The 18,454-nt window shown below is 39.4% G+C and overlaps 1 protein-coding gene across 1 annotated transcript; it reads left to right on the top strand.

The window, feature by feature from the left end:
- Positions 1-2,045: 2,045 nt before the first annotated feature.
- LOC104601710 (tRNA-dihydrouridine(16/17) synthase [NAD(P)(+)]-like) lies at positions 2,046-17,800 on the top strand. Its single transcript, XM_010265143.3, has 3 exons — positions 2,046-2,673; positions 3,497-3,603; positions 16,660-17,800. The coding sequence occupies exons 1-3, from the start codon at positions 2,176-2,178 to the stop codon at positions 17,402-17,404; spliced, it is 1,350 nt and encodes a 449-aa protein (XP_010263445.1). The 5' UTR covers positions 2,046-2,175; the 3' UTR covers positions 17,405-17,800.
- The last annotated feature ends 654 nt before the right edge of the window (positions 17,801-18,454 follow it).

The following is an 18,454-nucleotide window of genomic DNA, read 5'->3' as shown; positions in this document are numbered from 1 at the left end:
TAAAGTAGTCTACTACTTTCTCAATTCTCCTAGCAAGCTACTACTTGTCAGCTTCCAATCATATAACACTTAGAGATTTCCATTCCACAAGTTGGGGAATCAATTTCTTAGGCTTCCAAACATGAAATTTCACATCTTTGCTTAGTTAAAGTATAGGAAAACCTAAGAACCAAACTTAACTCTAACCATTGGTTTCTAAGATTAGTTAATTGAGTTTGGTCTTATTTAAACCCATGTTAAATTATTTTTTAATTGACTATTCTTTCTTGCCTAATGTAAATAATTTATTCTTCATCTTTGTTAAGCTCAGATGAAGATTGTTTATTTGCATTTACAAACATACTCCAAACCATTAATACCTTCAATGAATTTATTATCATTAAAATACATATGGTCAACACTAATCATGTATTCATAGCCTAGCTCAGAATATAATATGGTTTTTATAATCTTGGATTGGGCAACAGTTTAGGGCTTGATTTTTGAATCATGGGATAGATAGAATGTGTATGATTTATGAGAGTCCCATGAGGTTTTATAGATCACATGACTTGTTGTGATTACATCTTATTTTTCAAGTATTGGATTAGGTTGGGTAGTATAATGGTTGGTATGATCCCTCCTTTACATTAAAGTGGGCTTTACATATAAAAGATACGTAAGGTTAAAAAAAGAAAGAAGAGAAATTTGTTCTTTTTCTTGTTAAAGAGGAAAAAAGAGAAGTTGAGAGAAGAAATGTGTTCTTGGTATAAGTGTGCCTTTGATTTTTTTTCTTCCTTTTGTTTTATTCTTTGGGTTGAGAGAGGAAAGGGACAATGGGTGTATAAGGGTTGGTTTGCGTTGCAAGTTGCAATATATAATGTAATATTTTCATTCTCTTTCATAGTGAAAAACAATTTTCATTTCTCTCGTGAATGTAAACATTAAGGCCCCGTTCATTTTCTGATAAATAAGAGGGGAAAAGTTGGTCAATGGAAAAGTGACACCCATTGACCAACTTTACAGTGTTATTTTTTCAATAAGTATTGAGCCTATGGTAAAGTTAGTTTCATTTGCTCGGGTAAAACTTATCCATCTCTTGGATGGATAAGTAACATTTCCATCTAGGGAAAAAGTTTATAAAATGTAATAGGACAAGTTTGTCTATTTTAAATTAGCTTTTTATAGATAAGAAAATCATTATATTATTTATTTTGGAACTAAAAGAACATGCGTAAATGAACTTACTCAAGTAAGTGTTACCTAAAAAACATTTATGTGGGTAAATGTACTTACATATTCTTTGTGTTCATGATGATACTTGTGTTTATTTATTTTTATTGCTATTAGATTTTATTGAGACATTGTGGTTTTATTTTGTGGGTAGTTATTGTAAGTCCACTATGACTAAAGTTGCAAAAGGATGAAATCAAATCGGATATGAAGATATCATTTATATTGAAGTTTGAATCGGATCTTACTCATCGGATTTGAAAATCGAATTCAGATTGAAATAAAATATTGAATTAATATAAATAAATTAAGGGTCCGATTATGATGCTGGAAGAACTCGAAAAGTTTTGATTGGTGAAAGCTATTCTAGTATCAAGTCTTTTCGGCATCATATAATTTTTTAATTATTAAATTAAAAATGATATAATCAAAATATTAAATATTATTAATAAAATGAACTAAAAATGAATGATATTGTATTCTGTAAATAAAATAAATTAAAAATTACTTTATGAAATTCGAACTTATGACAATTTAGTAAAAATACAATTATTTAAAACAATTCTACTAATAAATATAATAATGTATATTTAAATGGAATCGGGTAGGGGTGGACCGTAATTGATCCAATTACAAACGGATCGAGCTCGGATCATTAAGGGATCGAATTCGAATTCAGAGTCCAGACAATCGGTTACCGTTCTCACAGCCCTACACATGCCGATCTCTTCCCATCAGGTATCCCGTATCCGGATAACAAGATTCTAATCCAAGAGTGGGCAGCGTTTGCATCTATTCCATTCCATCTCGTTAGCTCTTCTTTCCCAGGAATAACCCAAAGGTCCCAAACGCGAAATGAGAAGAGGACTTAAGCGCAAGAGAGGGACGCCGGATGTAACTCTGACATCCTTGTTGGCTTGCGACAGCGGCAGCGGCGATGGGTGTTGAACCCATCGTCCGCTGATGAAGTTTACTCCCCGTTCTCCTTCTTCCTTTTCTGGATTTAATTCGTCTCTCAAACATCCCATCTATTTCGTTCTCTCCTCCAATATATTCCCATCTTTCATGGCTACTCTCAGTACTCAAACCGACTCCCACGAAGATCCAGACGACCGTCTCTGCGCAGCCACTTCCGGATGTTCTTCACTCCAGCAAAATTGCTCTTCATCTTCATCTTCTGCGGCGTTGCCAATGTCTTCTGAATCCCCATCCCCGTCGTCTTCGTTGGGCTCTCCCGCCCGTTGCTTGAACGGAGAGTGGCGTATTGACCGAGCGTGGACTCACTGGAAGAAACTGGGGCAACCCAAGCTGATGGTTGCCCCGATGGTAGACAACTCGGAGCTCCCTTTCAGAATGCTTTGTCGCAAGTACGGCGCCGGTGCCGCCTACACGCCCATGTTGCATTCCCGTATCTTCTCGGAGAACGAAAAGTATCGGACTCAGGAATTCACTACCTGCAAGGTGCGTTTCCTGCCGTTCTAAACAGGGGCTAAAGTTTTTGTCTCGCCCACTTTTAGTCGTGAATGTCTTGATGTAGTTGCTTATGTTGAGTGTTATGGTTCTGATTATGCAACTGGATCTATCATGTGGTGGAACTTGCAATGCTCTGATATGGAAGTAAACTGGGATAAATGTCATGACAAAAACTGGGATGAATCCCCTTAACAAGAATTTGCTGAGTGCAAATAATCAAACTTTTTTTTTGAGTAAATTGTTAAAATTCTGCTCCTAAAAGGAGGGTTCAGACACCTTCCTTCCGATGAATGTATTACTGTGGCTGGAAATGAGAGATTCTGATGTTTTTTTTTTTTTTTGGTTGAGAAAAAGAAATTGAATGAAACAATTAGACTTGATAAGGAAGTGACTATTGAAGTTTCTGCAAGACAGTCAATTAGCAAGGATTTGGGCCTTCTTCCCTGAAGGGGGAGTTTTTTTATATATATGATTTTAAAGAATTTCGAGTCGTTCAGTTAGCAAGGTGGGGTTACACTCACTCTCCTCGCTAGACTTAGCTGCCTTGGCTATGTCAGTGGTTTGGCTTGAGTCATAGCACATCCTTTTGGTGTGGTGGATGGGCTTTTTGATATCTCATGGTTGGGTTTGTTGTGTGTGGATTGATAAATAATGTATATGATATTTTATGACAGACTATGGCATCCTTTTTCAGTCATTCACAGACCATGATTATCACAGATTTGTATTCTTTGTTTTTGTGTTATAAAATCTTTTGGATATCTATTAGAAGAGGCTTCTGAGTTCATGTTAACTCTTATAACAATTTCAGGAGGATCGTCCATTATTTGTCCAATTTTGTGCCAATGACCCAGATATCTTGTTGGAAGCTGCACGAATGGTGGAACCTCATTGTGACTATGTTGACATTAATTTGGGGTAACTGACAAACTTCTTGTGTCTCATCCCACTTATAATGTTTGCATGATAATTGGTACTTCTATTGCATAAAATAATTATTCAATGTCAATTATATGTAATGTAGGGCAGTGGTGGCAGCCAAGAGACTCCTAAGCCGATAACAAAGCTATTATACTTCCATCCTTATCCCTAAATTATCAATCTCTATATGTTCAGTTCTTTTGCCTTTTGAAATCCATAAAGTATATTCAGGTGGATTCCAATCTTTTAAAGTCTCCATTGTTGGCATAGTAGCCACTTCCCTCCAATTCAATATCATCTCATAAGATGAAAAAGGTCCAAAGATTTCACCCAATGAACCACCCTTGTCATGATGCATTCCAAGATTGCCTTCATGCTTATTTCCTCTTCCTTGAAAATTCTTGCATTCCTTTCTTCACAAAATTTCCATAATAATGCAGCTTGTGTACATCTTCACATTATCCTTCCTTTTCTCCTTGGCAATCTGAAAGTTTCTGCCTCAAACAAACTATCCAAGCTCATAAGTAGGGTCCACTTGCACCCAAAAAGAGAAAAGAACCCCCACCAAATAGAGGTAACAAATGAACAGGAAATTAATAAGTGGTAATTGGTTTGACCATTAGCCTTGTAGAGTGCACCAATTTGGGTGGTAAACAGGCATTTTTTTCTTCTTTTTTTTGCAAAACATCTTGGGTATTGATTTCCATGATAAACCTCCCAACAAAAAACCTCTATTTTTGGTGGTACAGGCCTACACTGGACTTCATGCACTGGGAATGAAGAGAACCAAGTATTTGTGTAATGAGAGTATGGAAAAAGAAAGCACAAGAGAAACGACCTTGCATGTGGGGTGTTCAAATCCTCCCATCAAGCTTGGAAGGATATACTACTGTTGAGTAAAAGGATTTACAATAACTCTACAACCAAAGGACACTCATTCTCCCTCAACCCTCTTCTAAAAACCACCCATGCAATCCCATCAATCGAGGAATAAAAATTTGAGACGGGCTCGTTTTTGAAAAGAGAAATAGCATAAAGATTAGGGAAAGCATCTTTGAGAGGTAACTCACCAACCTAGTGTACCTTTTTTTTGATCAGTAACAAAAAAACTTTATTAATGATGTGAAGCTTTGTGAAACTTTAATTACAAAGGGGGGAGGTAAAATGTCCTAACTCCCCACCAACAGAATACATTGGAAGAAAGTTAAAAATTAGCCCAAAACAGAGATTCCCTATTCACCCCTTTCTTGGCTAACCCATTTGCAAATGAGTTAGCAGTCCTCTTTACCCAGCTGTATTGCACCTCAATGTCCCTACTCAGCCAATTGAATTTTTTCCATTCATTGTTACAACTCCACAAACCAATGTCTTCTTCCTACCAACCTAGTGTACCTCCTAGTGCTACTTTGGTCTCTCCTTGAAAAGCTATTCATGCTGTTCTTCCTCTTTTCCTAAGCCAGTTTTCCCAACATGAGCATAGTATTTGTTAGGGTACTGAGATGGATGTGGTATTATGATAGGATTTATAATTAGAAAATGAGTGTATCTATGAGAAGTTGGGGGTGATCACAGTAGAAGGTTGACAGCTATTGGTGCAATTTTGAAGCTCTAAAAGGGCAAGGTGAAGGCCAGAAAGGAAAAAGTTTGAAGTCATGAGAAAAAACAGATAGATGATAGCATCTTGATGGTGTAGAATGGCAACTCATGATTCATATTGCTACCCTCAAGTAGTTAGGATGAGGCTTTGTTGAGTTAGTTTGAGAATATTTGTGCCAACAAAGCCACAATTACCAGTTTTCAACTATTTATGCTTGTGAGGAGAAGCCTTGTATGTATTTCCATGTCAGGTACGTACCACTAAAAGCTTTCATGTTGCCAAAGGTTTGAGGAGAACCCAATATAATCTTCTTTCTAGAACTTGTCTTTTTCAGATTTTGTAATCTCATTGCAAGGTATTCTAGATAATCAGTGCTTGTGTATTCTGAGGAAAATCCTGGTTATGCAGATATGGAAGCAAAGAAAAGAACATGAAAGAAGAAACCAAGTTTCTACAGATATTGTTTCAGTGTCAATTTTGTAATGTGGGTGATATTAATCTGGTACCCCCTCCCTATTGCGTGGTTTTTCTTGTCGTATACGTATCTATTTTCTTCTTTATTTTAGATCTGAAAACCCTCTATTTCTCCTTTGTTTCCTGTATATTAGATCTGATTCCTTTGTTTAAACACAATGTACACCCTTGTGTTATTTCTTCTAAGTTTCCTATATTAGATTTGGTTTCTTTCTTTACACATCACATACATTGTAGTATGACTTTTCATCTTTGACCTTCCTATCCTACTTCACCTTTGATCTTTGACCTTTATTTATTTGATTCATAGGGCTACCTCTCCACTACAACTAGGCAGAGAACTTACCAACTGAGCCACCATGAATAGTGGTTAACTTAGCTACCAGGTTGAATTGTTCAATTTAAGAAGGGTAACTTGCTTCTATTTTACATTTTTCTACGATATTAGAAGCTAATTTGTCACCATACTTGGTTGCAAGAGTTCTTGTCAGTTGCCAGTGGTAATTTCATCTTGATAGTGGGCCCTAGGATTGACATCTAAAAGATACCCTGACTTAGCATTCGGACCATTTGAAAGAAAAATATTGAAAACAATTTAAGTACATTTATTCTATGTATTAAATGGATGAAATCATTGTTATGCAGAAGAGAAGAATGAAAGATGTTGAGTGGGCCGATTTGTGTTTAGTTTATTTCCTTTTAAATTAAGATGTTGTTGGGCCTTGGGCCCATTAGTCTTTATTTTTTAAAGAGTTGTAATTACTTAGGTTGAGTTGCCGCCCTACTTAGGGCATCTTTGTAATATCTCACACTTAAGTTAATTATAAATAGAATGAGGGGCTGGCGGCTAGGGTTAAGTAAATCCATCCTAGTCGACCTTCTTCTCTTTTCTTCCCTTTCCTTTGTCTCTTGCTGAAATCCCCCTTTCTACTCTTCCTTTCACAAGAAGCTTGGCCGAAATCAGCACATAAGGTTTTCTACTTGGTATCAGAGCGGGTTGAAGATTCTTGAAGAGATTCGTTCCTGCAGCCCTAGATTGGCCGACTGCATGGAGATTTAAGAGGCTGATTGAAGCTTTCAGGTAAGCTTAGTTTTTGGATTTTCTTGGTGGATCTATATGCCCTATAGCTGGTCTAGGGTTTCTCATCAGAATCATGAAAAACTGGAGAAAGGGGAAGAGTCCTGATTTTGTTGGACTCTTCAATTTTGACCTAGGTAGTGGCGCCCTATTTTTTTTAGGGTTCCTCTGGGTTTTTTGTAAGGGGCAATTCAAGTTCCATGTGGTTTGGAGGCCTCTAGAGAGGGCGGTTGCTTCTTCTCTCTCTTCTCCCCATCCCACCGAAAAGGAATCTTTCGTGGGAAGAAAGTCCAGGACACCAAAGGAATGTCGTTGGTTCCAAAAGGTATTCTGTTTATTCAGAAGTGACATGTGCACCAGAGGTCATGTCACTTCTGAATCAGAGGGATGCAGCTAGTTCCAATTCAGCCGCAACCGGACAACAAGGTACAAGTAGCACAGGTAGAACTCACTCTACCTCCCTTGCCCACACAGGTAGTCCACATGTCACTGCAAACTATGTTTCTGCTTCAGGTAAGGAGAGATCTCCTTGGATTATAGACTCTGGAGCCTCAGAGCACATGACCCATTGCTCCACCATTTTCTCCTCTTACCAGCTCAGTTCTGGCAGAGATAGGGTCTCTACAGCTGATGGATCCCATGTTTCTATTGCTGGGAAGGGATCTGTCAAGATTAATGATTCCATTTGTTTACCCTTTGTCCTTCATGTTCCTAGATTGAGCACCAACTTGTTATTTGTTAGTAGTTTGACTAAGAATCTGAATTGCTCAGTAATTTTTTCTCCTGGACATTGTATTTTGCAGGATCTGGATTCAAAGAGGACGATTGGGAGTGGTCGTGAAGTGAATGGAATCTACCTCCTCGATACTCTTCCAATTCACCAAAGTCATCATGTTTGCAAGGGCAGTGAGTCAAAACTTGTGGATCAGATTATACTTTGGCATAATCGTCTGGGCCATTTGTCTTTTTCTTCTTTAAGTTCTTTGTTTCCAAAACTGTTTGAGTCTGTGAGTCTGTCAAGGTTGAAGTGTGAAGGTTGTGAACTTGGAAAGCATTGTAGATACTCTTTTAAACCAAGTAATAAAAGATGTTCTTCTCCTTTTGATGTTATTCATTCGGATGTGTGGGGCCCTTATCATGTTCCCTCTATGGGTGGCTATCGCTATTTTCTCCTGTTTGTGGATGATTTCTCTCGATATTCCTGGATTTACTTGATGAAATCACGTGATGAGGTACCATCCTTGGTGAGACAATTCCATCAGATGGTATTAACACAGTTTGGAACTAGAATCAAGATGTTCAGATCTGACAATGCTAGGGAATATTTTGAGAGACATCTTGCCTCATATCTGTTGGAGTATGGTGTTGTCCATCAGAGTAGTTGTTCCTACAGTCCACAGCAGAATGGTGTTGCAGAGAGAAAAAACAGACACATTGTTGAGACGGCAAGAAGCATGATGATCATAGCGATAGTTCCGGTTCGTTTTTGGAGTGATGCTGTTCTCACGGCAGTATATCTGATTAACAGGATGCCTTCTCGTATACTTGGATTCAGCACTCCATTCAGCCTTCTTTTTCCTCAAGGGGAGATGTTTCATATTCCTCTAAGGTTGTTTGGGTGTGTCTGCTTTGCGCATATTCTTGGTCCTTATCGTTCGAAGCTTGATCCCAAGGCAAAGAAATGTGTCTTCCTTGGATATGCAGAGAATCAGAAAGGGTACCGCTGCTATGATCCAGTCTCTGGGAACCTGTTTGTTACTATGGACATTACTTTTTTTGAATCTACATACTTCTTCTCAAGGAATCCTTCTCAGGGGGAGTGTTTTGGGGAAGTAAGTCAGCAGTCTATCCCTCTCCCAGTTCCAGTTTCTGTGCCTACTATTGTGCTTGACAACCATTCGATGTCACCTACCTTGCCCCCCCCTTTGCGTTCCGTCTCACAGTATTACTCATGGCAAAGACTTCATAAGGAGGTTGATTCCACTACAACAGAACTCACACCACTTCCTGTCGATCCCTTGGAGATTCCAGATTCGGCTGATACAGATCCAGGTATACCTCTTGGTCCCTCTACTATTTCAGTTCCCATTGGTCCCACTAACACTGTTACGGATAACCTTGATCTACCTATTGCTCTTAGAAAAGGGAAGAGGAAGTGCACTGCTCATTGCATACCACAATACTTATCCTACAGTGGACTTTCTCCTTCCTACCGTGCTTTTCTCTCTTCTCTTGATTCCGTGTCTATACCCAAGGGTGTTAGTGAGGCTCTCTTCAAACCTGAGTGAAGGTAGCTATGCAAGAAGAGATGGAGGGTTTGATTAAGAATCAGACAGTTGGATGCAGATGGGTTTACACAGTAAAGTATAAGGCAGATGGAAGCATAGAGAGGTACAAGGCAAGACTTGTTGCAAAAGGATACACACAGACCTATGGCATTGATTATCTAGAGACTTTTGCACCAGTTGCAAAGATGACCTTTGTTCGGATACTCCTTTCTTTTGCTGTCTCATACTCTTGGCCCTTGTTTCAACTGGATGTGAAGAATGCTTTCTTAAATGGGGATCTGCAAGAAGAGGTGTATATGGATCTTCCAGCTGGTTTTTATGATAATGCTAAAGAGGGAAAGGTATGCAAGCTGAAGAAGTCACTATATGGCTTGAAACAATCCCTTAGAGCATGGTTCGACAGATTTAGAAAGGCCCTGATTGTTTTTGGCTACACTTAAACTCAATCTGATCACACCTTGTTTGTGAAGCGCAGGAGATCCTTGGTGTCAATCCTATTTGTTTATGTGGATGATATTGTTGTCACTGGGAATGATCTGAGTGAGATTGATAATCTGAAGAGGAACCTGCATAAGAAATTTGAGATTAAGGACCTTGGAGAACTGAGATACTTCTTAGGCATTGAAGTTGCAAGATCGAAACATGGAATTTTTATCTCTCAAAGGAAGTATGTCTTGGACCTTCTCCAAGAAACAAGGAAACTTGGAACAAAGGCAGCTAGCACCCCCATTGATCAAAACCACAGAATCAGTGCATCAGAAGGTGAACCAGTAAAGGACCTTGGGAGGTACCAAAGATTTGTGGGTCGGCTACTATACTTATGCATGACAAGACCGGACATCTCCTATGCAGTAAGTGTAGTGAGCCAATACATGCATGCTCCACGAGACCAGCACTGGAAGGCAGTTGACAGGATCCTTGCTTATCTGAAGGGACATCCAGGCAGAGGCATATTGTTTACTGATCATGGACAACTCAAGCTAGAGACCTATACAGATGCGGACTGGGCAGGATGCCTCGATGACAGAAGATCAACTTCAGGAGTGTGCACCCTAGTTGGGGGCAACCTAGTCTCATGGAAGAGTAAAAAATAAACAGTTGTGGCAAGATCAAGTGCAGAAGCCGAATATAGGGCCATGGCACATGGAGTTTTAGAACTTTTCTGGATCCGTTCTCTATTGGAAGAAATCGGTGTTCAGGTAGAAGAACCTATGATGCTATACTGCGATAACCAGGCAGCAATTAATATTGCTCATAATCCAGTCCAGCATGACCGAACTAAGCACATTGAAGTAGATAGACATTTTATCAGAGAAAGGGTAACTTCTGGAGAAGTTTGTCTTCCATACATTTCTTCTGATCTGCAGCTTGTTGATGTCCTCACAAAAGGCGTTGCAAAGAATAAGCTGGAGCATGATCTACGCAAGTTGGGGATGTATGACATCTACTCCCAACTTGAGGGGGAGTGTTGAGTGGGCCGATTTGTGTTTAGTTTATTTCCTTTTAAATTAAGATGTTGTTGGGCCTTGGGCCCATTAGTCTTTATTTTTTAAAGAGTTGTAATTATTTAGGTTGAGTTGCCGCCCTACTTAGGGCATCTTTGTAATATCTCACACTTAAGTTTATAAATAGAATGAGGGGCTGGCGGCTAGGGTTAAGTAAATCCATCCTAGTCGACCTTCTCTTTTCTTCCCTTTCCTTTGTCTCTTGCTGAAATCCCCCTTTCTACTCTTCCTTTCACAAGAAGCTTGGCCGAAATCAGCACATAAGGTTTTCAACTAAAGAAGAGAGAAAAGAGAGAGAAAAAGAGAGAAGAGAGAACTGAGAGCAAAAGATTACTGCTGGCGGTGCAGCTTTTTAATATATATATACTAGGGCGGCAACAACTAAAATAAAAAGGAGCAAAAGTACAATAGTACCCCTGTGGTACTATACATAGGAAAAAATAACAGCTGTTAACACTCCCCCTCAAGTTGGGACATAGATGTCAATCATGCCCAACTTGTCACATAAATCATGATGTCTTGAGTGGTGTAGTCCTTTTGTAAAGATGTCTGCAAGTTGATCACATAAATCATGATGTCTTGAGTGGTGTAGTCCTTTTGTAAAGATGTCTGCAAGTTGATCATTAGAGCTGACATAAGGAGTACACACTTCCCCTGTGATAACTTTCTCTCTGATAAAATGCTTGTCGACTTCAATGTGTTTAGTTCTATCATGTAGCACAGGGTTAGCAGCAATGTTTATGGCTGCTTTGTTATCACAAAATAGGGTCATAGGTTTGTCCACTGGAAAACCCAACTCACTCTACAGATTTTTTATCCACATAATTTCAGCCACTCCATGAGCCATTTCTCGATATTCATCTTCAGCACTGGATCTAGCCACTACACTTTGCTTTTTGCTTTTCCAGGTAACTAGATTTCCTCCTATGAAGGTATAGTAGCCACTAGTTGACTTTTTGTCATTTAGGGATCCTGCCCAATCTGCATAAGTATACACTTCAACTTTCAAATGTCCGTGCCTTTGAAACAACAAGGCAGCACCTGTAAACCTTTTAAGGTATCAGAGGATTCTTTCTGCTACTTCAAGATGAGTGGTCATAGGGGTATGAATGAACTGGGTAAGGACACCAACTGCATAAGCAATGTCTGGGCGGGTCATAGAAAGATATAACAATCTCTCTATAAGTCTCTGAAATTGTGTCACATCCTTGATAGGTTCACCTTGGCTGTCACCTAATTTATGGTTAGGATCAATGGGGGAATCAACTGGCTTCACTCCCATTTTTCTTGTATCCTAGATTAAATCTAGGACATACTTCCTTTGGGAAATGAAGATACCTCTTTTTGAGCGGGCAACGTCAATTCTTAGGAAGTATCTTAGAGGACCTAGATCCTTTACTTCAAACTGTGTGGCAAGAAAACTCTTCAACTTTTGGATTTCATCCTTCCAGTCACCAATGATAATTATATCATCAACATATACTATCAAAGCAACAATTTTACCTTCTCCTCTTTTCACAAACAATGTGTGATCAGATTGACATTGCTTATATCCTTTCTGCTGAACCGTTGCATGGAATCTGCTAAACCAGGCTCTCGGTGATTGTTTCAGCCCATATAAAGACTTCTTCAACCTGTACACCTTTTGTTCATTGCCTTGAGCCTGAAAACCAGGGGGTTGTATCATGTAAACTTCCTCTTCAAGGTCACTGTTCAAGAATGCATTCTTGATATCAAGCTGATGTAGATCCCAGTCAAGATTAACAACAAGAGAGAATAGAACTCTAATGGAGTTCATCTTGGCAACGGGTGCAAAAGTCTCTGGATAATCAACTCCGTACACTTGTGTAAACCCCTTTGCCACTAAATAAGCTTTATACCTCTCTACCGTGCCATCAACCCTATGTTTGACTATGAACACCCATTTACATCCAACTGGATCCTTTCCCTTAGGAAGATCTATAAGTTTCCATGTGCCATTTTTATGAAGGGCATTAATTTTTTCCTTCATAGCATTTGTCCATTCAGGTACTGAAAGAGCTTCTGCCACATTCTTAGGGATAGAGACACTGTCAATGGATGTGAGAAAGGCTCGAAAAGAGGGTGAAATGTTTTCATAGGAAACAAAGTGGGAAATGGGGTGTTTAGTGGTGCACGATCTAACCCCTTTTCTGTGAGCAATATGAAGGTCAAGGTCATTAGCAACAGAGGTATCAATTGCAATGGGGTCTGGGACATCAACAGGAACCAAGATACCTGAGTGAGTACGATCCGCCCCCGAAGAGTTTAATGGCACTGGAGGTACAACTTTTGGATTCTCCACAGCTCTTGAATTTGGTTGGCCTTTGTGATGACGGAAGAAGACACGAAAAGGAGGATCAGGAAGAAGAGGGAGCTGAACTAGTTTCTCCTCATTCCTACTCTCCCCCTGAGGAGAAATAGGGAAAAAATGCTCACTCTCAAAGAAAGAGACATTCATGGAAACATAGAATTTTCGAGAAATAGGATCAAAACAACGGTATCCCTTTTGAGTGAAGGAGTACCCCAGGAATATGCAAGGAATAGCACGAGGATTCAATTTCCCACGAGTGGGGGACAAATTTTAGACAAAGCAACGACAATCAAACACACGAGGAGGAATGTGAAGAAGGGGGGCCTTAGGAAAGAGAAGCTGATGTGGGGCTTTGCACTCTAACCAACGAGAGGGCATACGGTTGATGAGGTAGGTAGCACAAAGGACAGCCTCAAGCCAAAAGCGTTTTGGGACATTCATATGGAGTAGTAAACCCCGGGCCACTTCAACGAGGTGTCGGTTCTTTCTTTTAGCAACACCATTTTGTTGTGGTGTTCGGGCACAAGAGCTATGGTGAAGTGAACCACGTGACGCAAAACATTCTGTGAGATCACTATGAAAACACTGTTTGGCATTATTTGACTGAAAAATTTGGATTTCAGTTTGAAATTGGGTGAAGACCATCCGCTGAAAATCTTGGATAATTTTTGGTACTTCATCCCTGATCCGCATGGGATATACTCGTGTATATCTAGAATAATCATCGATAATGGTAATAAAATACTTGTAGCCACTCTCAGATGGTAAAGTAATAGGGCCCCACACATCAGAATGAACAATGTGAAAAGAAAATTCAGATTTATTATTTTTTGAAAGAAAATGAGTTCTACACTGCTTAATTGACATGTTTGACAAGAGAAATCTAAAATGGACACTGACTTAAACAATTATGGAAACACTACTTTCAAAGACTCAAAAGATAAATGACCAAGACGATAATGCCATAAATAAACTTGACTCTTACAGGATTGACTCTTAGACTCTGTGACTTGAAGACTAGCCTTATTCTCCAGCATGTAAAGTCCATCAACCATACATCCTCTACCAATCGTCCTCCCCGAGGCCAGATCTTGGATCACACAGTAAGAAGGGAAAAAGGTCACTGAGCAGTTTAAGGAATTAGTAATACTACTAACAGAGAACAAATTAATGGGAAATTTCGGAACATGTAAAACATCAGAGAGGGTAAGGCCGAGAGGGAGAGAAATGGTTCCTTGACCAGCTATGGTAGTATATGATCCATCAGCTAGTCTCACCTTGTCTCTTCCAAAAAGAAGGTGAGGTTTGAAAGTAAGAGGACGTACCAATCATGTGTTTTGACGCTCCAGAATCAATGATCCAGGGAGTGTCAGGGTTATGAGAAGCAACATGGAAAGATGTGGCAGAGTTATTTGATGTAGACGCAAATGAAGTTGAGGGAGGAGCATCCATATGACGAATTGCTTTACCATAGAGCTCTAAATGGTCACGGAATGAATTTATAATATCCTCCCTTGGGTCAGATCTAGATGAATGTGTCTGAGTCATAGTATGAATGGGGGGTTGATTCTCTTGAGTAGCCATGTTTGCCATAGTGTGTTTTCTTGTACCTTGCTGTCCTGACTTTTTATTCATATCTGAACCTTGCTTCTTATTCATATCTTGAGCCCATTTCGGCTTCCCATGAAGATCCCAGCATGTGTCTCGGGTGTGTCGGGGTTTCTAGCAATGAGTACACCACAATTTGTCCTTATCATCCATCTTTTTTTGAAGATCTCCCTTCCTAGAAGTATTTCCCCCACTGGTAGTAACACTTCCTTTCGCTGCCAATACAACTACATTTCCTCCAGAACTGTTCATCAAATTCCTTCTGCTTTCTTTTGATTGTACAAGAGCATAAACTTCCTGAACTGATGGAAGATCCTTGCTACTTAGGATCTGGACTCTGATAGATTCATATGTAGGGTTCATTGCACTTCCAGTCCACACTCTGATAATGATCTAATTCCTTCCAGACAGAGGTCAAGTCTGAGTAGTACACAGATAGACACCTCTCCCCCTGTTTACAAGTAGACGATTCTGCCTGTAGTTGGTAGATTTTTGCATAGTGTTGCAGTTCCGAATATGTTGATTTTGCTTGTTCCTAGATCTCATTTGCCGTTTCAGCCCACAGGAAATTCCTTCTTATTTGAGGTTGCATAGAAACTAAAAGCCAAGACATGACCATGCTGTTTTCCTGGTTCCATTTGTCATATTCAGCACTCCCAGAATGTGGTTCTTTGATTCTCCCATTAACCTATCTTTCCCCTTGCAGTGATGTACAACTTGATCCCTCTTGACCACTCTAAATAATTTAAACCATCAAGAGGGATAACAATCATGGGAAATGATAGGTCCACACCCCCACTCATTCCATTCAGCATTGAGGAAACACCGGATGTAGCAGAATCTTCACCACTCATGATTTCAGATTCAAAAACAACTCTTAAATGGGGTACACAGCCTTAAAGTGTTGTTACAGGTGCTGTTACAGCACTAACAGGTCATCCCTTGACTTACAAGTTCAACACAAGTGTTGCCACAGTGCATACAGGTCATCTCTTGACATACGCATCAACAGGACTACTGTTACAGCAAGTACTGGTCACTTTCTGACGTTCAGTTTACCATAAAAGCTGCTGTTGCAGCACACAAGAGGTACTGGTCACTTTCTGACCCACAGTTCACCATAAAAGCTGCTGTTGCAACACAAAAAAAGGTCCTCACAACCTACAGTTTCACAGGGATCAGTCTACCCCACAAAAAATGAAAGAAAGAGGTGCTGATCACCTCACATCCAATCGGCAGACCTAGTACAGGTTCTGCCCTGGCACACGACTAGAAAAAAGGTAAGAGAGAGAGAGAAAGGTTACTTCAATGTGAGATCTTCAATCAGCCTAACAGCAGATGAGGGCGGCAGATCTGGAAATCTGGTGCAAAGAAGAAAAAAGACTGTTTGCTCGACTTCTCCTTTCAGATCTGGTAGTCCTGCTCTGATACCATGTTATGCAGAAGAGAAGAATGAAAGAAGAGAGAAAAGAGAGAGAAGAAGAGAGAACTGAGAGAAAAAAGATTACTGCTGGTGGCGTAGCTTTTTAATATATATACTAGGGTCACAGCAACTAAAATAAAAAGGAGCAAAAGTACAATAGTACCCCTGCGGTACTATACATAGGAAAAAATAACAGCTGTTAACAATCATGTTATTATGGCATTAAACATTGGCAAAGGAAAGCCATAATACATTGAAAGAAGAAAAAAAAACATTGCAGAAATGAGATATAACTTCTTACTCATCAAAAAAGAAAAGAAAAGGAAAAAGGAGAGAGATAGAGCTTCCAAGAAGTCTAATGGTTTTCAGAGGTTCTAAATGCTCACCTGGGTATATGGTTTCCTTGTGTTCTTCAGTAGGTAGGAAGACCTAGTTTTTGTTGTTTGAGTGTGTAGGGATCTCCTTGGTGAAACTGTGATTGAGTTAGCTGTTGGCTATGGAAAAAGAGGGAAAATGGAGGAAGGGTAATGTGTTTTTTCATGCATCATGTGGAAGTTTGTTGTTCCGTCTCCAGATTTTGTAACTTATTATCTTATACATATTATCATATGCTGATTAACTCCAAAGGAATTTTTGTAGGTAATGTTTAAGATTACAGATTTTCTATTTTTTTTAATTGGTGTAAGATGTATCAACATTGAGGTAAAGAGTTAATGGCTTCAATTTACAGATTTTCATTAATGTGCAGGTGTCCACAGCGTATTGCAAGGCGAGGGAACTATGGAGCTTTCTTAATGGACAATCTCCCTCTTATAAAATCTCTAGTGCAGAAGTTGGCAGACAACCTCCATGTTCCTGTGTCTTGCAAAATCAGGATTTTCTCAAATTTACAAGATACCATAACATATGCCAGAATGCTAGAGGATGCTGGTTGTTCTCTCTTGGCTGTCCATGGACGAACTAGAGATGAAAAAGATGGAAAGAAGTTCCGAGCTGATTGGAATGCCATCAAAGCGGTAAAAGGTGCAGTCAAGATTCCAGTCCTGGCCAATGGGAACATACGCCACATGGATGATGTTCACAGATGTTTGGAGGAGACAGGTGCTGATGGTGTGCTTTCAGCAGAGTCTCTTCTTGAGAATCCAGCTCTCTTTGCTGGATTTCGGACTGCTGAGTGGGTGGAGGCTGATGAGGAAAGCAATATAGATGGCAAACTAGACCAAGCAGATCTATTGGTGGAGTATTTGAAACTCTGTGAGAGCTACCCTGTTCCATGGAGAATAATCCGTTCACATGTTCACAAGATGTTAGGAGACTGGTTCAGGATTCATCCGCAGGTGAGAGAGGACCTCAATGCACAATCCAGGCTTACCTTTGAGTTTCTATATGATATGGTAAATCGGCTGAGGGAATTAGGCACAAGGATTCCACTTTATGTGAAGGGCAGCCATGCAGGAGGGCCAACGGAAAATGGAGTTGATACACGTAATTAGTGATTTTGAGTTCAAAGGAAATGGCTTTAACCTTTAAGCAACTACTAACCAAATGGAGTTGCTGTCTGGCTGAAGAGAACACTAGGCTCTGTACCCGGTTTTGATCGCTTGATCATTCGCCCCTGTAGCTGTGACCTATTTTTGTTAGAGTTTAGAGTTGTACTTTCATGGTGGTTGGTACCAGATGCGATGCGAATGATTCCTTTGGTAATTATACAAGTCTTAGCTTATCTTAGCTTTAATTAGATGGTAATATCTCTTTTATAATGAAACTAATTGCTTAATTGTTAAATTTTGTTTTGGCCAACTATTAGGCCGTGATTTGTTGGGATTTTGGAAAAATATCTTGGAAACTAATCAATTTCCTGAGTAGGTAGTGGTACTACATATTGCAAAGATGCATATGATTGTTATTTTCCTGGCTGCAATTGTTTAACAAGACAGAAGAGAATCTCATTTTGTTCATTTTTGCTTTTGAATTGTTTCTTACCGAAATTTCTGAAACTATAATCACCAGTTGCTATTTCCAGTTTACTGTTTTATTTTTCTTGTCATCACATCTTCACACCATCACCACACTCCACACCAACACTCAAACAAGTAATTTATACGATTGTTGGTTGCATGTGTTAATTTCAAATTTAATGACATTGTAAATAATGTTCTTTTAATTAAATTTTGAATGGCCAAACTACTGCTAAATTTTCTTTTTTTTTTCTTCTGATAACTCGAGATGAGGGGCTACACCGCTACAGAGTAACGGGGGTAGCATTTCCCCAAAAATCCAAAAATTAATAATAAATCTTTCACAAGGTTTTCTACATTTATAGAGGATGAATGAGCACAATTAGCTAGCCAATCCACGACTTTATTTGCTTCTCTAAAGATATGATGAGACTCCACCTCTCTATCTATTTTCACGAGTAATTGCTTGCAATCTTCAATGATCGTCTTCAATCTCCACAGGGTTCTACTCGATTTTTAATGAGCTTGGAATCACCTGTTGAAGTTGAGAGCTATACTTTGGGCTTCCCAAACAGCTCATACTTT

The sequence above is a fragment of the Nelumbo nucifera genome, chromosome 1 (genome assembly GCF_055504915.1).
Source record: "Nelumbo nucifera cultivar China Antique chromosome 1, China Antique-T2T, whole genome shotgun sequence".
Lineage (NCBI taxonomy): Eukaryota > Viridiplantae > Streptophyta > Magnoliopsida > Proteales > Nelumbonaceae > Nelumbo > Nelumbo nucifera.
The sequence above is the reverse complement of the archived record's forward strand: the minus strand, read 5'-3'. Positions and strand labels throughout refer to the sequence as shown.

Excerpts from the sequence above, each read along its gene's own strand:
- LOC104601710 (XM_010265143.3), top strand. The coding sequence starts at position 2,176 with ATGAAGTTTACTCCCCGTTCTCCTTCTTCCTTTTCTGGATTTAATTCG. Across the intron at positions 2,674-3,496 it reads AGGAATTCACTACCTGCAAG|GAGGATCGTCCATTATTTGT; the intron begins GTGCGTTTCCTG and ends TAACAATTTCAG. Across the intron at positions 3,604-16,659 it reads TATGTTGACATTAATTTGGG|GTGTCCACAGCGTATTGCAA; the intron begins GTAACTGACAAA and ends ATTAATGTGCAG.